Source organism: Porites lutea, chromosome 6 (assembly GCF_958299795.1).
Source record: "Porites lutea chromosome 6, jaPorLute2.1, whole genome shotgun sequence".
NCBI lineage: Eukaryota > Metazoa > Cnidaria > Anthozoa > Scleractinia > Poritidae > Porites > Porites lutea.
In genome coordinates this window covers 28473762-28501169 of record NC_133206.1, presented here as the reverse complement: position 1 = coordinate 28501169, position 27408 = coordinate 28473762, and the positions used below count along the sequence as shown (strand labels likewise).

General features: G+C 38.2%; 1 protein-coding gene across 1 annotated transcript; it reads left to right on the top strand.

Annotated features, from left to right (window-relative positions):
- The first annotated feature begins 1826 nt into the window (after window positions 1-1826).
- LOC140942123 (TNF receptor-associated factor 6-like) lies at window positions 1827-26815 on the top strand. The gene is made up of 8 exons (XM_073391101.1): window positions 1827-2104; window positions 10768-10819; window positions 12173-12280; window positions 18139-18303; window positions 18621-18698; window positions 20954-21031; window positions 22079-22368; window positions 25574-26815. Exons 1-8 carry the CDS (start codon window positions 1827-1829, stop codon window positions 26079-26081), a joined length of 1557 nt encoding a protein of 518 aa, XP_073247202.1. The 3' UTR covers window positions 26082-26815.
- The last annotated feature ends 593 nt before the right edge of the window (window positions 26816-27408 follow it).

Genomic DNA, 27408 nt, shown 5'->3' with positions numbered 1-27408 from the left:
TTTGTTGACATTTGATAGCTTTGTCGTCGGGGAGCTACAGGGGTCACTGGGGGCGGAATTCAAATTCCTAAGACGTCAGTAAGCTCAAAAAAGAAGGGAATCCGTGCACAGGGGTGTTTGCGTATCCCTCAGGTTTTTCCCATTCAAGCAACTTTCAGTTGCAATTTCCTTTAATAGGCCCCGACCAAGCCACTTAAACCAAACCGAACACTTTATTAATCAAACTTAATCGAACGATTCGGTTCGATTAAGTTCGGTAATCGAACAAAATCGAACTCCGCAATAAATCGAACCCAATCGAACTTTGATCGAGTTTGATTAGGGTTCGATAGTCGAAGTTGGCATACATTCGATTAAAAATGGGATGTTATACGGAAGATTGGGCGTGTTTTGCGAGATGTTTCCTTTTTCCAGCTATAGGGTGTCTTACGACTGGGTATATTGAGGCAGTGGTTGTAGCGGACCAGTGTAATGTATTTTTTTACGTATTTTTTGGGGCAATAATATACAACACCAGGGAAGAACAAGTCTATATTGCCATTTTACAACTTCATTCTTCTAACAGAGTTAGGGGCATACCGATTAAAACATATGACAGAAAACAAGTACTTATAAACAAAATTCGCAAAGAAAGAAATAAACGTAATCATTCAACCGAAAAGGAACAGCCAGCAATTATACAACAGATACCACTACAGCGAACTTCAAACCATGCCTATGTCACGGAGAACGAGAAAGCGGTAAAGGAACCAAAAGGAACCACTGGAAGAAGATGAATCCTTGCCCAACAAAGATTTTGATACTGTACAATATGAAGTTATCTATTTTGATTCCAGACGCCATCGCTTAATTAAGGATGTTGATTCTCACCTTTATTTTCCTTATCATACGCTTTTCTCGAGAAGAACATGTTGCAGTTCATTGAAGGATTTTGTGTATGCACCAAGCAGTTAAACGTCCTCTTATATGCTGAAATAATAGGGTTTCTTTTTAGAGGCTATTACATTGTTGACAACTCTGTTAATGCTTCTAATAGCATTTCTAGCGAGTGTTGTGGCTTCGCAATTTACCTCACGTTACCTCGATCCGTTACTTAACATCCCAGGTACAGATTGTTCCCATAAAATTGGCGGCCTTTTATTGCAAGAAAGCCTAATGATATGAATGAACAAGTAAGTACTGTTGAATTAGTTTCGTTTCAGTTCATTGCAATGCCCGGTTCGGTTGTTACATGACTTTGTGCTAAGTTGACTCTACTAGGCTGATAACAGTAGTGGATTATAGATTATGTTTTAGTAAAGCTACAGTTAATCTAGGGTTTGATTCAACTGTTTCATTTTTGGCTCTTTTCTGACTCTTCAAAATTCTTGTTTATTTTGAGCCATTGGTCTTAAACATTCGATTAAGTTTGATCGAACTCTCACGCAAATTTTTTGGTTCGATTCTGTGTGATTACCGAACTAAATCGAACCCAATCGTTCGATAAAGTTTGATTACCGAACAGTTCGAGTGGTTGAGCCGGGAATAGGCTATATACAAAGACATGATATATTGCAGGCCGCGTTTAAACTAACTGCATCATTAAATTAAGTTATGCCAACAATTACGACAAAGCATTGCTTCTAAATAAGTTTACACAAGGGTAAAGATACCGTTATTTGTGTCTCATCAGTAAGTATTAAAAAACCCATCAAAGATTTTTATAACTTTCCTTGGAGTGCAGGGGTTTTCCCTTTGTTTTGCTTTGCGAGCGAGTACCCGTAAAGGATTATGGGATAAGGGAAAGTCCCGTAACCTCTACCACATGCCCTGCCGCTTAATAAGTTATGCCGCCTGTGAGGATTATAAAGAAACAAAGAAGAATGACTCGCTCTTTTGGTCGCACGGAACAATCATTGCTTTTTCGAGAAGCATTGCTTGAACCGAGTACAGTGAGTGCATTTTCAAGAAGTGATTCCTCGTCATCTGAGGGATATGACAAATACTTTGATCCGCCTTTGGAGAGCAAATACAAATGTCCTATTTGTCTTTTGGGGCTGCGAGAACCGGTACAGACTACCTGCGGACACAGATTCTGTAAAGGCTGCATTTTACGTTCAATAAGGTGAGTTGTTGCTCCCCGAAAAAGAAAACTTTACGGCCAGTCAATCTGCCTTTTTTAATTTAAGTAACATATATACACGAAAGCATTTGCCAGCACAAGCAGCAGAGACCTTGATCTATTTACTCGTGACCTCAAAAGTTGATTTTTGCAATTCACTTCTTTATGGTGTTCCTAATCAACTGATACCAAAAGTCCAAAGCGTTCAAAACTCAGCGGCCAGGCTATTTTACAATTATTCCACGAGTGCGCGTTGGATATGAGATGTTAGATACGCGCCTCGTTGGCTTAATCATCCCATCTCCACCAAGCGCGAGTGGAATATTTGTTTGACTTAATAAGCGCTCCGCTCATCATGATGTTGTAGGGATGACGGCCAGAATAGATGCGACCTTGTAGAACTCTGAGGTCATTTCCAAAAGACTGTTTTCAAGCAATACTTCAATGACCTCTTCAATTACTTCTGCAGCTGTTTTTGCTGTTTTTTTTTTACGTGTGCTGTCTTGAATTGACTGAACAGGCCTTGGTCCGCTTGGAGTAGCTCCTTGTCAAGATCATAGTATTTGGCAAAGAGGTCAGAGCTATGACTGGTAGGTGAATAACTAAGAGTGATATCACTCAACGCACAAAGAACATCTTGGTCATTTCCACTGAATCGATTCTCAGTTTCAGCTAGGATCCTATCTAGAGAGGTGAGAAAGGTGCTGACAAGATTGTAACCCTCTGGTTTTGATAGTGGAGGAGCAACATTGACGTTAGTTTTCCCCGACTTACACTTGTAAGCGTGTTGAGGGTTTTCCTTGAAGTACAAGAGCATCGCAAAATGAGAAATCGGATTCATTCACACAGTTTCCAAAGATCCAAACTGTACAGTACCGCAAATGATCCCCAACCGCAAATGACCCCGAGACCGCAAATGATCCCCAAAATAGACCGCAAATGATCCTCGACCGCAAGTGATCCCTAATCTCGACCGCAAATGATCCCGTGAAAACTTGAGGAATGGAATGGATTTTATGGGACTGATTACACAAAAGGACTGATTATAAAAAAGAAACCTTTTTCTTTCGCCTTTTAAAGAAAAAGGCAAGGAGGACGCTACATCTCAGGTCAATTTATACAAGGCGAAAAAAAAATTGAATAAATCTGAAAAGGTATGGTATTAGCCGTATACTTCTTCCTTTGTCGATTGCTTCAATTTTTTTTCAAGAATGTTTCGTCTTTTGAAAAATTTAAGACAGGCAGGACGTTACGCAGAAAAAACTCTATTATTTTAACGGCTAGAAGCTCAACTTTTCTACCGAAGAATACAAAGCCGGGCATCCTCTACAAAACAAGAGCTTTATTGACTTTACTGATCTTTTTGAAAGTGTGAAATTAATCAGCCAGAATATTTAATTTTGATTTTTCTCTGAAATGTTAATTTTACGTGATAAACAGCAAGACATTTGTTCGTAACTTAGGTGCCCGTTACGGAACAAGGCATGATTTAACATAAACACAAGTCAAAATGCCCCCGAACTTATCAATGTCCACAGGTTTCGATTTATTTCGAAATAGCAACTTTCTTACAGCTCATGAACAGCTCATGTAGTTATCGCGTGACAAAACATCGTAGGAAACCGTCACATTCACGTACTAAAAGAAAGTCGCTTATGATTATTCGGATCCAGGAGGCACTTTGGAGAAAATTAAACAACCTAAAACCCTTATTTAGCAGCAATGAAGAGCACTGCATTTCAAAAGAGGTCAAAGGAAATGCTCTTGCATCAAAGGGCAAATCATGCCGACCAGAAACAACAATAACCAGGGGCACCCAACGACAATTTTCGGAAAATATCTGTTCGGAAGACGATTTGAGATCTAGAATTTTCGGGACATTTGTTGTAAAATTTCTTGCTTGCCTGCCTCTCCTAGGATTTTCGAACATCTAAAAAATGGCATGACTGCCTATTTTTGACCTATTTTTACCCTAAAAAGGTCACCTAGAATTTTTGAGAGCCTTTTTTCTGACTGGAATTTTCGAAAAGGTAAGTTTTGATCCCCATATTTTTCGGATCACTAGACTTTCAGCTAGGAAATCCGAACAGATGAAAAATTTTTAGGGGATAAAAATATGCCTATATCTACCGTTTAAATACTAAAACACGTTTAACAATGCTATGTTTAAGTGGTTTTGACCTTTATTCTCGTTGGGTGCTCCTGAATAACCGCAGAAAATGCGTGTCATGACCTCTCAGTATGAAATAAGCGGCAAAAATCACATTTGTTCAGTCAAAACGTTTTCTTCAGAGGTATAATCTACCTGCCAGAGCCGGAAAAAAGTCATTGGAACAAGCAGTATTTTAGCGTGAGGTAAAAGTCGTGTTGCCTACTGACTTCGTTTTTACGCTTGAATGATTTTTTCATTCAGTTTTTATTCATATATTTACTTGAGAAGTAAAATTTAGCTTTTAATCTGACTTATTGTAATAATAATTAATCGACACGATGATCCACTAACTTGAGTCCAAGTCATTCCTATTTTTCTTTCGGGATCATTTGCGGTCGACTTTGGGGATCACTTGCGGTCGAGGATCGTTTGAGGTCCATTTTGGGGATCAATTGCGGTCTCGGGATCATTTGCGGTTGGGGATCATTTGCGGTACTGTACAAAACTCAGAATGGACATTGCGGGAAAGAATTAAGAAATGTAATCGACAAGTTTCTATCATCTGTTACATAACACTTGATTGACACCACACACCTTGATTTGGCATGTGTCCATTCAGCCTGACACTTTGGAATGACAGTCGTTTTTCCATTTTTTTTAGTTTTCTCTCAACTGCTGTTGCCCGAATTATGAGCGTTTTGCCCGAAAAGTTTCAACAGTTGCCATCGTGTGTCATTGCTACGAGAGACTCGCAGTTTTGCAAAATGTTTTCACCATTATTCTGCCTGAAAGGCCTTGAAAAGGCTTGAAGGGCGTTGAAAAGCTATATACAAGTAAGATAAAGAAACCAAAAGAAGCAGAGACGAAAAGTAACTTTTGGGACTTAAAAAATGCCTAAACTAGCACAAATCCTCGAACAGTCAAGCTGTACACGGCAAGTATGTTAGCCCGGGACCACGCTCCGCAGTGGGGAAAAAAGGCAAAAAAGCAGGGTGAAATAGGAAAAATATCGGCGAGCGAAGAGTGCCGAGCGGTGGCCTGGGGAGCGGGAAAGGGCCACCCTTTCCCCTCCTCATCAGACTTTTTATGCCCACGCCAATTTTTTTATCATATTTCCCCCAATGCGGAGCCTGATCCCAGGCTACACGTAAGTGTATCGGTCTAATTCTTTTCTGATCATTGTATAAAACAAATAGATTCTATGTTGCTGTGGGTCTGTTCAGTAATTAGATCACAGAAGACGTCAAAATGAGGTAAAAATATCAGTGACACACTCGCCTGCGGTACATGTGCCACTTCTTTGTTTTACCACATTTTGACGCAATCTGAGACCTATTATGCACCTATCAAGGTCTTGCCTCAACGGGGGGGAGGGCGGGCATACAAGGGGTATTGACATCGAAGCGTCGCCCGTGACAGGGGCTGCTGAGCTTTTATTGACCCAGGGCTCCCGTCAGGGTCCGGCTTTTTGGCATTTTCAGCAGAGAAGGACTGGGAGAAAGAATAGCCCGGAGCGTGATAGGTACTTCATGTATGGGACATATATTGTACCGACTTTCCACACATTCTAAAATGGCGGGAGTGATCAGAAGGCGTTGTGCAAACGGAGACAAAGAAGGTAAGGTTTAATATACTACCTGAAAACATGCCACTTGCCTGTTTTTGGTTTGTTTTTACAAATGAAATAACATGGTGTTTGTTTTCTTTCTCTTATTACCAAGAACATATCGGAAATGAATCGAAGTTCTGCCTTCAAACGGAAAACCACGTGCATTTTATTAATTTGCCGACAAAACTAAACCTTAGTGGTCCATTCTAAAGACATTTTGTACTTTTCAGGTCCTTGTTCAGTATCTAGAACAGAGAAAGATTTTTATAATAACCAGTTTAGAGGATCTAGAGACGAAAGCAAAACACTGTTATTCCAGCTGGAATCATCAACAACTATCGTTCTTCAGAGAGTCCACTAGTAGTCTATTATCAATGCTGCGTTCTGATTGGTTGAGCTACTACTAGGCCATATGTTATAGCGCACTAGTAGCGAAAAGCCTCGGCGTTGAAAACCAAAACAATGGCGGCTGATAAGTCGATAGTGTTCGAAACTTGTCAGTAATTGTTGACTGACAAGTTATGTTATTTTCTCGATAAAAGTCGATAATCACAATGATCTGAGGACAGGTAATCGATTTCGATTGACTTTTTATCAATTTTTATCGACAACAAGCAATTCTAACTTGCACTAACTCGATCGTTTTTGAGCGCTAGCATTGAAAGTGTAAGTACTTGTAAGGTTTTTAACGAAAATGGCAATAAACAGCGATAAAATTATATTGAATCAAACCTACTGTTTTTGCCTTGCTTTACAATGAGCTGTCTTGTTATTGCAGGTTTGTAGTACTCGCTTTCATGCCTTCGCCCTGTGTTTTTTCCTGCTACTGCTCTGCGATTCTTTTGTTCAGCACTGACACTTGCCTGCGATCAGCCATTTGTTGTCCAATGTAACTCCTTCGATCTGATCCCTTTCTATCTTCTGATAGATTTTGATGAAAATCAAATTTTATCACAAAAAGTCAATAGGAATCAATAATCACACAAAATTTTGTGACTGACTTTAATCGATTTCTGATATTTGTTGATTAATTGGTATTGATTTTTATCGACAGCGATCGATTTTTGTCCAATATCGGAATTATCGCCATGTAATGTCCTGCTATGAGAGATGCCAACTCACTGATGTTTGCTGGGTTATTTGTGGTCTCATCTGAGCGACATCATAAGTCAAACAGTTTTATAATTTTTGCAGATTTAGCTTATTTGTCATATAGTATGCACGGCTGTTATTTGCTCTTTTTCTTCGGATGGTCATGCTAGACAGTTCTTTTGAAAGACAAATTTCTGAACTTTCACACCACCATCTCTGTGTGGGCATTACTGATGAGATGACACTGAGAGGAATGTTTACGGTATTAAGGGCCATGGCACATTGCACGGTATTGTACACAGGCAGAAATTGCCATATTAAATTACAGAGAGGATTTGTTACTTATTATAAGGAATTTTAAACACAATTTTTGTGCTTTGTAATATTAAAGTTAATATTACCTCACTACTAATAACTTCCCGTGGAAGGTGATATTTGTCTCTGCTGTTTAGTCCTTGGATGGGGATTATTGACATCTGTAGTTTCAAAAATGTCAATAGCCCCAGGGTGTGCCTACCCTTGCCCCGTTTAGGCAAGACATTGATAGGTGTATTACTGGGAAGACGCACTGCAACGTGAAATCTATTTGTTAAATACCAACAAGCAGGAACAAATTAAACCTGTGCTAACACAGCTGCACTGGCTACCTGTTGAGTTCAGGATCCAATATAAAATCCTACTGATGACTTTTAAATGTATATTTGACACTGCTACTGATTATCTTAAACATTTAATTCACCAGTGTATACCAAACCACAGCCCGATCAGGTAAAAAAAACTACTTAGCACATGAGCAATACCACCTGAAAAGTTATGGACTCAGAGCCTTTTCAGTTGCAGCATCCATTCTTTGGACTGGCTTAAGAGACCATACAAAATTTTCTAAATTTTCTATTGCTGATTCAATTATTCATTTTTTTTCTCAATATTTTTATTATATTTATTGTAAAGTCCTAATGAACTTTATGGAATTGGTGCTATCTAAGTGTTACTTATTATTATTTTTATCCATTGGATAGTGATTTATCCAGTGGATGGCGCTATCCAACGTTTGAAGAACCCAGGCGCAAATCAAATTGTCGGTTGTGTGGTAATCTTACTAGCAGGCTTAAGCAACCATGACAAAAAAGGAAATGACAAAATAATAGGAAATGCCCATACAGAGTCTCAGAAGTTCTAATTGAGAGTTGAGTCCTTGTCTGTTAGCTCTTGTTGCTAACATCTGTAGATTCTCAACCAATAAAATTGTCGTTTTCAATCAACGGCAATGGATATAAATCATTGGTTCTCCTACAAACTGTCTCGGAGTGGAACTATATAATCCACCAGATAAACCTTTGTTCACATTAAAATAGTGTGAAACATAGGAACCCACACACTGTTTGTAAAGAATATTATTGGGGAAAAAAGGGATGTTGTTCCCGGTGGTGTGGCTCGTCTCAAAATAAAATTCACTTTCACATCAGAGGGCATTCATAATTTATCACTGAAATAATTATTATCTGTGTGATAAGCAGTCTGGCTTACATGTAAGTCCCCCAACCAGTATTATTAATTATCCAAGAAAAGCCCTGAGGGGAATGAAAAATGTGATATTTATTTCACTGGAAATTAATTATGTAAATTATTTACATTATTAATTTCCAGTGATAAACTCATTTCTCTTGGAGTTAACTCAAATCTAGCACCAAGTTTTGAAGCCATTATCCGGTGGGCATCTCAGCAAATGGCTTTGAGGTTTTATTGTATTCATTGTGTATAAACAATTGCTATAAGGGAAGAAATTAAAGAGATTTGTCATGCAGAACATTAAGTGCACAAATGACAATCATGACAATGATATTTTTTCACTTTCCACTTTGCAACTTCCCCTACTTATTTTTAACACGGGCATCGTGAATGGGTATTGTTTTAGGGACCTATTAAAGGCAGGATATTTTTTATACTGAAGACCTGTAATCCATCTTATAAACTTGGCCAAACATGTGTTAGATAATCTTGTATGATGTGACAGGCATTGATTCCTGTACATCTAGACCTGTAAATGAACATCTTTTGACTCAATTTAAGTATAAAACACGCAAAAATTATCAGTTGGAGAAAAAGAACAATGGTGAAGATATAACATTTGAGGGATTTCTGGAAAAATTAGAATTAATTGAAGGCATCACAATAATAAAAATGACTAGACAGGGAACTGGGGATGAGCCACTGTCTTTAAGACAGGAACCTCAATGGTACAATGAGTAAACAATAGTGCTCTCCAAGGAGGATTTTGCCTCATACATGTATATAGGCACCTACTGTCACATATGTTCCCTAAAATGATGGAATAGCCTTGTAGAAAAGTCCATGCACCTTCTCATATGTTTTTATCGTAAAATGTGTCCCAAACTTAACATAAACTGGCAAACTAAGCCCTAGCCTTGTGAGAGAGATTTTGCATTGTATGACCCATGTTTTGACATACTAATACCGGTAGACTATTGCAAGTTGATTATCAGCTTTCATTTCTAAAATACTTAGGTAATCCATGAGTTAGCCAGAGGCACCCTTTGGTCTTTTCTTTGTATTTAGTACAGAGAAGGGGTCTCATGGTCCCAGGCATTCCTAGCCGAGACTGTGGAGACTGGGGATAAGAATCGTGACGACTTTCATTGCATGCAAATGAGCTCATGGCGAGTATGCGCTTTATTTTCGGCAATGATTGAAGTGACGCGCCTAGTTGATCATGTTTTGGCTTTTTGGCAATGATGTAATTTTCCCCAAATTGAGGCCCTTGATTTTTGTGTATTCATACACGCGTATTAAAAAGTAAATATCCTGAAGAATACTCGACTGTCGGTAAAGTAGGACCTGAAAATATTATAGTGGGGAAATCCTGTTTTGTGGTGCATTGAACCAAATACACCACAAAACGGGATTCCCCCGCTAAAAATCTCTATACCATGCCAAGTTAAGGAATGAATTTTCTTTAATTTTTTCTTAGTATGCCTGAACAACGTACTAAGTTTTTTAGCTTGTATTTAATTACAACTGTGAGATGAACGCATTGTTGGGCTGACAAACATACATAGCTTGCTGACAAGAGCATTTGTTATTTATCAGTACAGCTGTGTTCTACGTTTTCTGGCACCCTATTCAGCCTTTGTACAACTGTACGTTGGCATCCTTAGTACACCGCTATGCTCCATTTTTATTGGCATCCATGCATTGCTTTTTTTCGGCTTTAACACAGAGCACAGCATGTAACAAAAACAAGTGATAAATGAAAACATGCAGTGACTTAAGGGGAAACAAACAGGCCCTTTTCACACTTAACTCAGAATCTAGTATACACAAAATAAACTAAGAAAGAACTCACTAAATTCTAAGTATGCTAGTCAGGCGTACTAAGCAAAAAAATTAGAAAGAGTTGCCTAGAACGCGCAGCATATAAAAATCTCGATCTTTGCCTCGTGGTATTGCCTTTGATTGTGGAAGATTGCTTGAAATTGCAGCATTATTGCCTAGACATTATTGGAAATTTTCACTCAAGATTTATAAACTGTAGCGTTATAATCTTTTTCCAGTTTAGGTTTAGTCTGACTATTCTATGTAACATAAGGCACTCAACAGTTACTGTGTAACCTATGTCTGTCTGCACACAGGCTCCGTAAGAATTTATCTTGTACTCATTTCTTATCTAGTTTCCAAGCAACCTCGAGTTGTACTAAATAATTTATTAGTCTTTTTGGAAAAGAAACAATGACAAGTGATTAATAGTGGGGTTCGTTTGATTGATGCTAATGCTTTCTTTTCAACTTTAACCAGGGATGCTGGTCGAAAGTGCCCTGTTGATGATGAACTACTACATGAGTCACAGGTATTATATTTATTATTATATATTATATATTATTATTATTGTGAAGAGTATGATTGGATAAACTTCTGATTTGTTGGGCATTATCTCCCTACCCCTCTGATAATGTTGTGACCACAAATGGGCACATTTCTACCCATTTTGCTCAAAATTCACATTCAAAAACTCATTAATAATTCATAAAGAAAAAACAAAAGAAATTTATGTTTAGTGAGTGTCTTTATATCTGATAAAGACACAGCTAAACTTGATGTCCAATTTTTAGAACAAAATAACCCCAAATGTTAACTTGCAAAAATGAGTTCATCTACAGTCAGGGTGTATATCAGAGATTTTGGAGCCGTTGAAAAAACTGGCAGTCTTGTATCAGGTTTAAAATCTCGAGGCTTTGCCCCGAGTTTTTAAACCTGATAATACACTCCTGCTTGTTTTTAAACAGTACAGTACTCAATAAGAATTGAAGTAGCCAGCAGGTTTGAATAGAGTAACCAACTGTATCAACAAGGACCTATTCGTCCCCTTCTTCTAGTGGGGAGTGAGTTGTACTGTACTCCAGAAAATTTCAGAATTTCAAAGCCCTATTATGTGATTTGCAGCATTCTGGGTACTATATTGAGTATGAAAGAGTGCATTTCTCATTCAAAAGGAATGTAGCTTTCATTTAGGTTTCAATTAACATGTATCAGCCACACAATCAACTCCTACTAGCAATGGATAAATTATGACACATATTTTTAGAAGTTATGTACATTTGCAAGTGAACAAATTCTGGGTAAACCTATAAAGAAACGGGTGAAAAATTGACTCGGAAATACAGTATTTACATAACTTAAGAATAACATAAAACCAGTGAGCTTTTAAGAAAACACGTCAGTCAGATTTTATGATTATTTTTTGTTTAGAACATTTGCAAACTTAGCTGCTTCTTCCTTCAGGGAAAAAAGAAGCGGACTTGTTTTTCGTAGATCATCGATCTGTGCTTTTTGAAACCCCTGCATCAACCTCCGTTACAGCTCCTTCAAATAGTTTGGTCTGCAGAAAAAATAATAGCATTCTCAAAATATCACTGGTATTATGGTTTGATACAAAGAAGTTGTTATTTTAACAGTAGAATTGTTTACTGTTTTTGTACATCTATGAGCGAAACAGTAATCATTTTTATGTATATCGTATATTAATATTAATTTATAGTTTGAACACAAAAGGAATTTTACTCACTGTGTGGACAAACTTCTTCAGTTATTAATTAACTGTATTTAGAGTCCTTACAATCCAATGTTTCCTTTTTTCTTTTGTTCTACAACAATAACCTTTTTTGTTTTAATTAATTAACTATTATTTACTTTCAAATTATAGCTTTTTCCAGATAACTTCGCTAAGAGAGAAGTTTTGTCTCACGATGTGTATTGCCGACAAAAGAAACAATATAGTTGTCCATGGAAAGGGCCTTTGAGCCAGTTAGAGGTAGTGCCTGTTGTTTTCATTTTGTGTGCATTTTGTGTGCATTTTGTGTGCATGTTGTGTTTTCAATAACATTAGCTTAGAATAGTATGTCTTGCATCCACTTCATCATTCTTCAAATTTCATTAAAAGTTATGCCCTCAGGGTTTTGATAAAACTAGTACAACTACAGAATTGTACCTGTTATAGACTCCTAAAGTGTGACATCATAAAAAATTAAATTTTTGAGATTATGGGATTTTTGGGGGTATTATGTAAGGACAACATCCAAAAGGCCTACCTACCAAAAATTAACATCCCAGGGCAAATTGTAGCATAGCCAGGTTTAAGTAAATATTTTGAAGCCTTGAATTTTGTTGTAAATAGTGTTAGGGAACGCGTCCAAATATCGGTAGGCAACCCGATCATGGGAAACGGACCCGATTAATTTTGCGATTGATCGGAATCGGTACCTATCTGTAGGCACTAGTTGCCGTTTCCGATAATGATAAAAACTTTGCCGATTCAATCGGAGCCAGAAACATTCCGATGTGGATAATGGGGTATCACATTCATCTGATAAGGATATGTGACTCTGCAAACATGTCACGAAACCAAATAATGAAAGAGTCATTTCACTCAACAAAACAGTCTTTAAAACTTGCTTTGTTCTCAATAGTAAAATAATTATAACAATACTTCAGTAGATGTTTTTTCGACTTATAAGTTGGTTCGAAGATGTCTACAAGGCTGTTCGACGATTTGTTTTCTGTCAGCCGATCGGTAATTGCTTACAAACTTTTCCACGCTGTTCTAACAAAATGTAGAGCGAGTCATATTTCGAAACCTCTCATAAAAATTCGTGACTGCCTAGCGGCCAAATACAGTCCAAAGCGGAAATGCCAAGCATAAGCTGTAAATAAAATTTATAACTAAGAATAATTCAAGAATATTTTCAACTGAAAACCGACAGAACAATAAGAATATTCAGCGTAGGCCGGTAAAACAACATTCTTATAATAGATTATATATAAAATAAGTGTACTAACTTGCTGTTTATTTACAAAGCTTATTCAAACTTGTAGTTGTCACCTGTATAACTATAACTTATAAACATTGCTTTCAAGCTAGTTTTGTATTTTGTATTTTGTTTCACTTGCAATTAAAAGTTTATCATAATTCAATTCACTTCTGATGAGCTGAAAATATAGGGAACGGCGTTTTCAAGTTGCTTCTGCCTACGTATCCAATACGTATCGCATGTCGCAAGCCGGATCTTTAAAAGCAGTTTTCTTTCCTTTCTTTAACTCGAGTTAATACATTTTATAGAAAGCTTTGTTTTATCTCGTTTCAGAAAAGAGCGAAAAATTAGTTGTTTCTTTTAAAAAATTCGGAGCGTCAACGGAATGTGCAATCAACATAACAATGAAAGATCCAGTGAGTTTGACTCGACGAGAGAAGTTTACAAGCAAATAAACAACTTGCCTGATTCTAGCCGGTTCAAGTTGGCTCCTGTACACGCAATGTCATGAATGCCTGATCTGACAGTATTCTGTCCCCTATTTTCTTGGCTAAACGATTTTAAAATTCCTCCAGCAAGGATTCTTCAATCACGCGTTTTGGATTCTAAGGTCGTAAATGCATTCAGCGCGCTATCTTTCGCTTAAAGATGCTCGATACAAAAATTCTTCATCTTGTCTGGTATTGTCTTCCATAAGAACTCTTCGATGAAGGCATTTGTCGCTAATTTTTTTTGAAACAATACACATTTCAGAAAGACAAGATACAATACGGCGATAAACACTTGGTCTTACCCAGCCTGTTTGTGCATTGAAAACTCAATCATTCACGCTTTGCTTTTGTTGACATAAACATTGCCCTATATAATTTTTGTCAGTAACGTAGCGTGACCGACGATTTCAACCCTTTGACAAACGCTGACAGATATAAGTCAAGATTTCATGAATTCTGTTAATTGGCCCGATGAAGAATTTTGAACGGTGCCGATTCCGTTTCAATCGGTACCGATAATATCGGTACCGACTGAAAACGGAATCGGAAAAAATCGGCACCCGATTGATCGGCATCGGCGTGACCCGATGCCGATATTTGGACGCGTTCCCTTATTGATTGCTTTAACGATTTTGATAATGTTTTTAGTCTTGGCACAACCACAAAATGAGCTCTGCTGTACTTTTAATTGTGTATAAATAAATACTGTTATTATTAAGCCCCCCCCCCCCCCCCCCCCAACACACACACCTCCCAAATAAGCCCCTTAATTGTCTCTAATAAGCCCTCCCTTTTCAGGGGAGGAAAGTTCATAAGCCCTCCCCTCTCTTTTAAGCCCCCCTTCCCCTCCCCCTTATTATTCTTCACTAATAAATGATATTTAGCAATTAATGAATGAGGCTGAGTAGGATATGAAGAATTAAGCAGATCGAGGAGGGTGTTTAATATCCACCTTAGCCTTTGACCTTGGTGGATAACACCGTCCGAGATCTGCTTAATTCTTCATATCCTACGAAAGCCAAATTCATTAATTGCTTTATTATTCATTCAAAATAATTCCTAGTTTAAAAACATAGCTAAAACATGCTTACCTACATCGATGTTAAGTTTATCTTCGATAGTGTACGTTTAGATTTGTCCAGCTCCGTAAATATTCTCCAAATAGCAGATGTCGCCCTCCAAGTTGTCTTCTTGCTGTTTTTGCTATGTTTTTAGCCATTATTTCACTTAGTTCCAGCTGTAGTTCTTACTCTTGAAATGAGTGAAGTGTCCGCCATTTTAGTTTTCACAACAAAAACAACTCAACCTTGTCCCCAGGTCTTCTCGGTTAATGGTGCATTAACCTGTAGAGGGCTGCTTCAGGGCGGAAAAACGTACTGAGCATGCGTGAACTTTTTTGCCCAGATCCCCTGGTCGGGTTTGAAAAAATGGCGGGATTTCAAATATTTTATTGCCTAAAAATAAAATGTTTAAACTCATAACCTGGAAAGAACAGGCAATTTGTCTTCAAAAGTTGCAAGCTGTGGTTATAACCTTGTCGTTACTTAATTTTCTCGAAGAATACCTCATGGTTAAACGGACTTTAACGACATTAATTTCTTTGCGTTGTACTGGAAATGTGCGTGAGTAGGTCCGATTTTTTTCAAGATGCATTCACAAAATGTGTTCATATAAGGAAGTTCCTGGATATATAAGATCCGGAGCTCCACTGTGGACACAAAAACAACATATCTTTGGACAGTGATTTGCCCAAAAAAAATAACGCTTGCCCACAGTGTGTTTGAAGTCACTGAACTTTGTCGCACTCGAGCTGATATTTTAAAACCCTCGCTCGATCGGACACTCGTAGTTTCACAGATCACTAAAATATAAACAAAATCCTCAATGTAGAAGTTATTGCGTTGATATGTGGGCAGAAAAAAGGTCAACCTTTATTTAGTAAAATCTTCCCAAAAATCGGTTTAAAAGCAACTATAGTTTTTTAAACTTGCTCGTTTCGCGCAGATATATAAATTTTGCTTTGTGTTGTCAAGTTGAACACGCATAACATCTATCAAAAACCTACGCGTAAATAGGATTTCCTTCAAACAAAGTTAAAGTTACACTATTTCAAAAACTTTTTGCTGACAATGAAGAAATGAATTTTCTGTACGAAAAGAACCTACCTTAAGATCTTGAAAGCAAAAGATCAGTTGCAACTTGGCAGCCAAGCCATGATTCACCATGTAGCTATTTTCAATAAGCTTGACTGGTCCATGCGAGGGTCTTCGTTTAAGCAAATTAAACTCAGCCGATCATTAGAAAATAAAGAAAATTGCACATACGGGTTTGTTTTGCTCGCCTCAGTCAAATCAAGCTGCAGCAATTGTTTACGGGAAAAGAGTCAATTGTTTTGAAGTCACTGCCCGCAGTTGTCGTTCTCTACTTCACAGCGAGTGAAAAGGACAAATTGCGTACAGAAAGTTATACTTATAAAGAACAGACTGTGACTTTCACAGTGCACTGGAAGACAAAACTATGTAATGAAAAATGAAAAAAATTCTGACTATTATTACTTAAGCAACAGAAAAATGATCTTGAGTAAGCTTCCTGGCCTTCTATTTCCGAGAAAGTTTAATAAGCGCACAAGTTTGTTTAGTCTGATGCGTTATAACAGCAATCTGATTCTTTGACTGAAGACAAAGATAAAGCTGGTTCTGCAAAGGTAATAAATCTGGGCATGTAAAAAAAGTAACCGTGACTACTAATAACAGAATTCAAACGGGTTTTAATTGAACCCGGCGAAATCAACTCATAAATTAATCAGATGCACAATCAGAAAAATACTCGCCTCTTAAGATTAGTTCAAAACCTTTTATTCCACCTCAGACTGACGGAATGATCCGTTTTTCCTTTAACATTGGTTGTTCTGAATCCAAAGTAATTTTCATGCGACGAATAAAAGCAAACATGTCAAACAAAAATGCTTTACAGGGAGCAAACGTTCGCACCTCGTGAATTTCACTCAGAACTCCAGCAACAAACAAACACAGTCAACACACAGAAAAGCCCGCCTTGAGCCTGCGATAAGGGATGCGCAGAAGCTTGCGCAGAACGTTTTTCCGCCCTGAAGAGGGCTGCATCTTTGACGTCATTTCCTTGTTAAACTGAAAATTCTTGCAAATCTGGTTATCAGTAACTGGTTATGGTGAATTATGCTTGTGCTTTTAGCCAATCAGAATTGGGGACATATTTTGAATGTATAATAAACTGTATTAATCAATCACAACTCTAATTCATGCATGTGGACTGATCCAGGATGGTTAATTCACCAGCTAGAAGTTCGGATTTGTTTTTGATCCTCGGCTGCATGACCTCCAACCATTGTACTTGAGCTTTTCCACTTTGCATTCGATTTGTTTTAGGAGAACTGATACCATCGTCTTTGCCTAATTAAATAACCTCCTCCCCACCTCCCATAAATGTCTTTGAAATAAATAAGCCTCCCGGGGTATTAATTGAGGATTTACAGTAAGTTGAAGATTTGAAATTTGAGATGACAAAAAAAGAAAAGTCAGTCGAGTCAAAAAAAATGAGAAAACATGAATCTCTCGCCGTGGAAAATGAGGGAATGCTGATCAGTTATCTTGTCATTTTTTGGCTTCATTCCACTCAAAACAAAATGGTTCGTTCATATTTTTTTTTCTTGGGTATGGAGGTCTTGAAAATGCAGCTTAGTTCAGCATCAGGTGTTAGTTAAGAATTCTTGTTTTGGTAACTGATGATCACTTGTACACTCTTGATCACACTCTGTCCTCACGATTTTGTGAGACCTGCAGTAGTCAAGATCAAAATTAATCGCCGCCGCAGGGCCATGCTGTCTTAGGTACCCTTGTACCGTCCTCAACTGACAACGGTCAGCTCTTTCTCGTTTTTGACTCATGTTTTGTTTTATTTCGTTTTGTTTTCCAACCCGACCCACAGTTTTTTCTGGTGTCGAATCAAATGTCAAAATTTCAACTCATGTTGTTTTTATCGACATCTGCTAAGTATTATTTTTTGTATTAAAGAAAATCTTGGCTATTTTCACTCTATTTGATGTATTTTATAATTTTCTACTTACTTGTTATGTTTTTTACATGATTTTACCATTGTCCACAACTGATTGGAACGCCCTATTCTTCACTCATTCTCTTTAATTGACTGACTCTCTAAGGTGAACACCAATCAAGACACAGTGCCAGTGTCTGATGTCTTATTTCCACACTATATTCGCAATGTACTTTCCATTCTAGTCCTCTCTCACCTTACACAGTGGTAACTTATTCCTTCTTCATGTCATTAGGTATTTGAGTGCTTGTGCATCAGGAATTTTCTTTTTTCTTGTCTAGGAGCACTTAAAAATAGAGTGCGACTTTGTTGAGTTGGATTGCCCAAATGAGTGTGGAAGGATACTCAAAAGGAAAGACCTCAAAAAGCATTCAGAAGAAGAGTGTCCTAACAGGACTGCACCATGTAGATACTGTCAGGAGCAAGTGAAGTGGAATGGACTAGAGGTTTGTTATTCACGTTTCTCAAAGTTTAATGGTTAATAACAGCAATTTCCCCTTTACATCGCCTTAATGATGAAATGGATTGTTTAATTAGAAAAATTTTGTTTAGGGTTGTGCTATACTGTAGTCCCCGATAAATTACTTGTACGTATGTAGCAAGAGTTTTAAAATATTATTAATTTTGTTTATTTAAGCACTGTATTTAATTAATGACCTGAAACAAAAGTTGAAAAAAATTTGGTCATGTACGGCGCAGCCTCATGTACTGCACAATATTTTCAAAGGTCTTATCTATCGTCATTTTATTTTACTTCCTTCAGGAACATTTTGAAGTCAGCTGCCTAAAATTTCCACAGACCTGTGACAAATGTGGACAAGAAAACATACCAAGAGACATGGTAATTCACTTTTATTGTCATGAGGAGTTTCTTGAAATGCTTGAAATACTTAATGAGTAAAAATAGATAGATTGAACAGGTTTTATGGTTCAATTTTCCGAAGAGAATTGCAAAAGAATGAACTAAACTTCACTATAGTAATGAAATTATAGTGATTTGGTATGTCTGGTTTCTTTTCCTACTTGCTCCAATTCCTGCTTATCATAAACAACTGCTTTTACTAAAACTTGAGCTGTGTATGTAATGCTTGATCTGTTTCTTTCAGTCATTCCTAACACTTGTACACTGCCATGCAATTTTTACTTTCAAACAGACGTATAAACTACAACTGGCATACTTGCATTAAGTTGAACCTCCGTCGCTCAACTTTGATGTTTACCCACATCTCACATCGTGTTGAAAGCTTTGTTAAAATGAGCAAGAAAAACATGCAACTTGTTTTGCAACATTGCTGCAAAAAGACTTGAAAAGCAAAGTTGCGCGTTTTACCACCCACGTTCAAACCTTTCTTGCAGCAAATCGGGCTGTTGCAAGTTGCGCAAATACTGCCTTCTGATTGGATAAAATGACGTGGGAGTCGCGCCATACATGGGAGCTACGATACTTGTTGCAACAAGCCAATGTGCACGACATGTACAAATTGTGTTGCAAAAAGGAATTACTCTACTTTCTGCAACAACTTTTCGCAACCTGCAGCAACCTGTTTGGTGGAAGGCAGGTTCGATTCGTTGGTGGTAAAATGGGTAACAACACAATTCAACTTAGTTTGCAACTATGCATGGTTTTTTTGCCTGTTTTATTGCTGTGTAGAGTGGGATAGACTACGAGTAACCTCTCTTTTTCTTAGTCCGTCGAGCAAAACGCGCGAGAGAAAGAGAGACTGCTCGTAGTAGGAAGAAGAGTATGATGATGATGACTGTGATACTGATAACGGTGATGATAATGTGTCACTTGTTTATTCGGAGACAGGAATTGCTGATTATCACTTGAAGTGCTTAACCCTAGCTAACTAGCAGGGCTGCACTACCATGTTATCACTTATTTTTGCGAGACTTAATTTTCGCGAAATTAAAGTCCCTCGAAATAAAGGGCCCGCCAAATTAAAGACTCGAAATTTAGAGACCTATATAAAAACCTTTATTGCTAGTAGTACTAAGCTAAAACTGTGAGCCCCAAAACATTACAAATGTGTATGTCGCGACTTCCAAAATATTTCTCCGCTTGTTTCCTAGACCTATAACTACGAGGTTTGCAGTTTCTATACGCGAATCCGTGGGTGTTTTGAGTTCAACTGATGTAAAATTCAGTTCGTTTTTACGTATAAATAGACAGGGTCTCTTAGCTGTATTGCAAACTCCCTGATGAAGTGTGCGCCAGTCACAAGAAACGCGTAGGAGAAAATCATGATGCAGCCCTACTTCAGTGGAAAGTTAAAAAAATGTCAAATGTTCTTTTCAACGTGATGTTCTTTATCGTGATTAGGTTAGGAGATTAAGGTATTCCAGTTGCTGGGCTGTCTCTGACTGCATTTTGACTCATTTTCTGCCAATCAGTCTATATTAGCAAGGACATGTTTTCGAACCGTAATAATTGTTGAATAAAGTTATTATTATCAAAACAGCTCAAAAATTAAAAGAGATTGTTCCGACACATTCAAATAATTGTGACAATTTGTTTCGTAATAATAAAATGTGTTTCAACGCAACTTATTTTGAGGTTGTTTCTCACTTCACTGGCATCCTTTTCCTACTTGCTCTTCAATCACTAGTACTTTCGCTTTGTTTTCTCGGTTACACTAGCCTCCCACGCAAACCTTCTTTTGGTTGGTCATACACTGAATTCTTCAGAAGGAAGGAACATGTGATGAAACGCTAAAAAACGTCTGCATGGGGGGCAACAGTTACACTGGCCGATTTCCCCTGTTTAACTGGCGCAAACAGACAAGCCCATTAACTACCTTATGGACTGGTCAACAGGCTACCCCTACGGACCATCGCTGCGGACCAGCCAAAAAATGAAATGAACAAACTAAAAACAGCAATTAAACATTTGACTTTACATTTGCCTGGATAGCCCACTCGTGTCGGTGTAATTTCGACATTTACAGTGCTGAAATTTAAAAGACAAAGGCTGAAACTCGGGCGCATGGTACATATTGCCACCCCATTTGCAGTGGCGTTCAGTGTATTTGCGACTGAGGTGCTTTGAAAAAGACAAATAATTAAGCTTTATTATCTGTTTCCTTCATTTTCCAGATTGAGGAACATTTTGAGAAAGAGTGTCCTAACACAGAAATCAAATGCCCTTTTCACATTGTTGGATGCAAATACAAGGTATGACAGCTGTTTATGATCAAGAAAAAATACTGTGGTTATTGTTAAACCTTTCACTGCTAATAGACCCCACAGTGACCAAAACATTCAAATTCCTTTTTTTAAAATCCAAAGAAATACATAGTACCATACAAAAGGTCTGCCAGCGAGTTTTCATTTGAATTGTAACACTATAAAAGTTTGTCCACAGACTCGGAAAGGTATAGTAACCAACAAATTATCCTGCCATAACTTAGTTGAGGAGTGAAAAGATTGAATGGACACTTTATTACATGTATTCTATTGTTATTTAAGTTATCATAATAATGGTAATAATGATGATGATAATATTCAATATTATTGATCTCTGTAGAAGAAAAAATATTTTTTTAAAAAAAAAACGAAACAAAATTCCTCTTTGTTTAATTTAATCAATCTATTTACTTCCACTTAAGTTTATATCATTATATCTAAAATTGAAAAAAAAATTGAGTGGTGACAAGAACAAGCCAAGGGAGACAAGTGGGAAAACTACTGTGCCTCAAAAGCCCCTCTTTGTCCTTTCTGCTTGTCCACCTCATAATCTAAAAACAGAAGATTACACGTGGATCCCACTTGCCTGAGGTATACACCTGTATTGAAAACTGCAAAAGATGAGAGAACAAGAATTGATGCTTGTAGAATCGAGAGGGACAACTTAGCACCAAAAAAATGACAGTGATGTTGATGATGTGTGATTTGTTTCTTCCTTGTACAATTTACGGTCCAGGCAAGTTTTGATTACTGCATTGTATCGTAATTCAGCTGTTATAAGAGCCTTGCGTTATAAGAATCCACGGCGGCGTATTTTTTTGACGAACTTTGAGGTGTTAAAGATTGTGATGTTTTGAGTGTTTGAGATATTTTCTCTTTTAAAATAATTTCGAAGGAGAAATTGTTGGTGCAAAAACAAAAAGTATTGCAACAGACATCCGTCGCAGTGCACGACTTACATTTGTCTTTGGATTTTGAAGTATCAGTGAGTTTGAGAATTTTATTCCAAACCTTCTTGTTTCTTTCTTATGTTAGGGTTTGCGAGCCAATGTTAACCAACACGTTATGGAGCAGTTGACTGGTCACCTGACTGATATGTCAAAGAAAATTGTTGCTTTATCTACGTCCCGTGAAACAGAACCACAGACTCAACGAACTGCTCCAAGACGCACTCGAGGTGGTTTGGAAGCGCGCCCTCAAGAACAGACTGCCTACAACCACCTGGGAGAGAGAAATGAGCAGAGGCAAATAGTTCACAATCAAGATGGTCGACTGGAGGAGAGTCGTATGAGGCAGGAAAGATCGATACAAGAGCTCACAATGAGGTAGGTGTCACGAAACGCACTGACAGAACAATAACCCGTTTTATGGGTCACCACCTTAGGGTCTGTAGAAAATGACCGCTTAAAAGAGCTGTGTCAAAAAAATTACCAAAGTTCAAACAGAGAGACCTGCTCCCAAATTGAGTGAAACAAAAAAATAACTGCTCAAAACATTAAACGAAGGTATACATGTAATAATACGGCAAATACAAAACCCTGGCATCTGGTTGAACTGGAGGACAACCCCGACATTTCTTGTATTAAATGGCAACACATGTTCTTAGGCATTGTAGATTATCATGCCCCTTTTAAACGAAGTAGAGTTGGAAATGTTGCCTCCCCCCCCCCCCCCCCCCCCCCAATTACCCCAGACCTAAAGAAGCTTATGTTTCATTATCGGTATATTAAGAATAAGGTTAACTATGAAATTAAGAATGCTAACATTAGCTATTAACATAGGCGCGTTTAACGTGCATGAGCTATTTTGAATGCTTCAGTGCAACCGTATCAACAATCTACTGTTTTAATCCCGAATTAAGACTATGTTTTGTGCGAAATTGGGTATTGCTGTACATTAATGAAAACGAGAACCGCTGCGCATAGCTGATTCATAGTTGGTCCTGAGAGCCTGCTCCTGGGCTGCACAAATAAGTGCTTTTGTTTGGATCTTCAAGTCTGCTTTTCGTAACCAGCTCGAAATTGCTCTTGCATGTGTCGTTTCGGGTATTTCTCTTAAAATTGACCATGCAGCCTTTTTTCTTCCAACTGTTGCGTTTCGTATTGTTCTAGGATGTCTTGAATTCATCTTTACTGACAGTTTCCTCACTTTTAATTACACCAGTACCTTACCCCTTGCGGTAGAACGTCCACAGAATTCCTCACATACCACCCCAAACTGTTTTCCTCAGCTGCCACACGCCCCTCACAGCTTATTAATTTCCGACCACCATCCCCCTTGATAAATACAACCTATCAACATTGCTCTTTGAATGGAAAGCACCATTCATTGTCAACACATTTCTATTCATTCTATCTAACGTTTTCAGTTCTTCCTTTGCCCATGTTATTATACCTTCTCCATACCTCAGCACTGACAATTGCTAAATGTTGATCGCTATAACCTTATTCTTTGTATTCAATTTTGATTTCAACACTAGTTTCAGCCTCTTTTTGTACCCTTTTGTACCCTTTTTTTTCATCTCCTTTTCGTCTATTACATTTGACGTTCTTCATTGCTAAATAACTTGGAGGTCGCTACGCCATAAATAGTCGTAGTTTCCAACTTACCAGGATAATGGGTCTTTTCCATTGTCTTTGCAAAACACCCGCTAGACACAATCCAGGAAGCACTTACTTTTGATTCTGCACGTGCCTAAACCAACATCCTGCTGCCAATGCCTTCACCGTAACCCAGACTGGGTGGCTAAGGAGTTGCTGATGCTTGCCAAAGGCATAACCCCAGACTCTGGTGGGCGGGAACGTCCATCTTCCCGAAGTAGGCTGAGGTACCAACCTGTCCTACCCCAGTGCCCTTAATCTACCTTTTTGTTCCTAAATTAAGACTGGCTTATTATTGGGCTACCTGTGGCGCCCAATTTAAAAATGTGAGGCGTCTATGCAGCAAAAAGACAAAATGGCGGACGTATCACGTTTCCCGTCCCCCCTACGATGGGGCACCGTATATAATTAATGAGGGGAGGGTGGGTCATTTCAAAACAAAAAATCTTTCAAACTGACTTATACTGAAAACAATGTTATTGCGTGAAGACATTAGTCCGCTATTCAAGCCTAAAAAAACAGAAAAAAAATCCAATGCTATGATTAGTTCCTTTTTTTCTTCAAGTTAACGTGAAGTCAAGTGTTTTCTTTTTCAAAACGTGATTGCAAATCTTTCTGCACGTCTCTGTGTGTATCGATTGAATGTGAATGTCTATGAAGCTATCTTATGGCGCTTTTTTCAATGCCTTCTTCAAAATGACCCGTTTAATAAGTGCTTTCTCTCAAAAATTCACACTCCTTACAAGAAAGGACTTGTTCTTTGTAGATCGCCCTGTCAAATAGAAACATATTTACCTGGATTGTCCGAATGGCTTTTAGTGCAATATCAGACAAAAACAAAAATTTTATTCGCTACCCCAAAAGCTGACCCTGTCATGTTTTATAACCGTAAAACGACAATAATTTTTTAAATTTCCAGTTAGATCAGACTAGTCACGTTATACTTTCATGCTATATAAACTGTCTACTATACATCCATTTCTCACTTTACCAATGAAGTTTTAAAGCAAGCAAATCATCAAAAGTGGGGAAAATGGTCCTGTTTTGCGCTTAGAAACGTTCCTATCAAAGGCACGAAAAAGTACCTCTCTGCGGTTCAAAGCGATTTTATCGAAAGCGCGAAAAAGGCACCTTTAAGAAAATGGTGCTTTTAACCTATTTAAAATTCTGCTGATTGACATTTTGTCAACCGTTTCGCGCAATTTTATGGGTTTTTTTCTTTAATATACTGAGATGTCAGTTACAAATAACTTGAAGATAAGGGCCAGTGTTTTGTACATCATGTTAAATGCTCAACTTTTTTGCTCCGTTTTTTCGCCTAACAAAGGCGCGGTTTCACCCCCTCCCCTTCCCCACCACCATCACCGAAAAAGGAACTAAAATGCACGGTTAAAGCTCAACTGCCCTCACCCCCTCACTTTTCAAGATCGCATTCAAAAAGGAACCCAGACGTTTTCTTAATTCAGCGATTTGAATAGCTATCGTAATGAGAATATGGGTTCCAATTTGAGAATCATCTCAGGTTCGTTTGATCGAGTTTTGAAGTCAGGGAGCACTTGTGAACACACTAGGGAATCTATTTGGCACAATGACTCTTTTTACACTTGTCTTTTAAGGCGCCATATATATAAAGAAAACATGTCCCAGGTAAAAGGGTTACCTCTCAACTGAGTCAACTTTAACAAGCGTTCTTATGAAAAAATAAAGTTGCTCTCTCTACCCGAGCCAACAGCACTCGTGCATGCACTGCACGCAATCTGATTGACTAAAACAACACTAGCGCATGCTTTGATTGTCTCAACTTGACCGAGTTGACCTGGCAGTGAGAGCAAAAGAGTTTATATGGAGAAAAGGAGGGTGGCCTTAGCTATCGTCGTTGTTAATATGCCACGTGGCTTTAACATAAGAAATCGTATTTATTATTTCTCAGGTTGAACCGCTATGAAGCCAAGTTGTTGGAGTTCGAAGGGCGCGTCTGTAACGGTTCTTACATCTGGAGGATTGAAAACTATCGACAGTGTCGGCAGAACGCTATCGATGGAGTGATGACTGCATTACACAGTCCTGCCTTCTACACCAGTCTGTATGGGTACAAATTCTGCATGAGGATGCATCTTAACGGTGTAGACAGGGGCGTGGGACAACACCTTGCTTTGTATGTGCAGATGATGCAGGGAGATTACGATGCTGTCTTGGATTGGCCCTTTAAACTGAGGAAGGTTGAGTTTACCATCGTGGATCAGTCTGACGCCACCGAGATTCGTCACCATATCAGCAGATCGTTGGAAGTAAACCCTTACGTGGCTTTCCAAAGGCCCTCAACGACTTGTAACCAGCAAGTACACGGCTATGCGGAATTCGCTGCCATTGCGCGGATTAGTGAAAGGCAGTACGTCAAGAACAGTACAATGCTTGTGCACATTCAGATTTTTCATTAACTTTCAAGATACATAGCGTAGTATATAGTTAAAGAGTTTCATTTATAGGCATGAATTCCCCGAGCTACTTACATAGTTTTGTTTTCTCAAAAAAGGAAAAGAGGAATGGGTGGATGGATGGGGGACGTATAGCTAACAAAGCGATCAGCTAGAGGGTAACAGGTGCAAGCCAACAAATTGAAATAAGGAAAAGTTTCCATTTGTTTGAAAAGGCGGGCGAAGAATTACAGCGAAGTGTAACTTGTCGTTCGATCTCAGGGACGGAATTTAGCTTACTCTTAAAGAGAGAGATGCAAAGAGACGCTCCAGCTAATTTGCGTGATTAGATGTAATATCTCCCAAGAAGAAGAACGAGGTCGATGACTGTAGAGGTTTCAATTTGAGACAGCCCCATCAGATGAAGATTAGTTAATGCAGCATTGCTCTTGAGGCCTTTTTGAAATAAAAATTGTTTAACATCGTTCCATAAAGAATTTTGTTGCAGAACATCTCAGAAATAGATGAGAAATAGTCCCTATTTCTCGTTGGCAAAAACAACATTTATCAGATTGCTTAAGGTTAATTTTCTGTAACAAAAGTCGTTAGTGGCAATCCTCCGATGTAAGAACTTAAAATGGAAGGTTCTTAATTTAGTAGATGCTGTACGGTTGAAGGCGATTGTATATGGTTTTTTTTTAATCTGTATCAGTTACATTTCCAACTTGAAGGTCTGTGAGCCACTTTTCTTGGCTTCCGATGGGTGAAGAAGTATATTTCTTCAGTCGCGACATATAAATAAAATTGTTAATTTGACTTTGAGATTTTAGTTCAGTTATGGTTACTACTTTAGTAGAATCCACTTCTTACTTTGGTTAATCTTGTAGCTTGCTTATAAACGGTTTTGCAGCTGAAACGATACCACAAAATTCTAACCAACTTAAATCCTGAAAATTCTACTTCCTCCGCGGAGGTTCCCACCCTCATCTAATAAGGGGCTGGTCAAAAGGTATGGGGTGGGGGGGGGGGGGGGGGGGTGGGCCGGAGCATTTGGAAATGTGGTTGATAAAAAACACATGACCCAACCCCTCCCTTCGGCACAAAAATGACTGACCCACCCCTAAAGCAAGGTTGGAAATTGCATGACCCACCCCCTAGTTAAAACATGGATGTTCGGTTTCCTCTGAATAATCCAATAAAACCTCGTTCTGTGCTCGACAAAATTTGTTCATACACTGCTACAACCAATATCAAAATCACAGAAATAATACCTTTCACTGAAAAGACAAATGTGAAAAATCGAAAATTTTTTGTTTTGATGGACGTTATGAGTCTTGACACAAATATACAG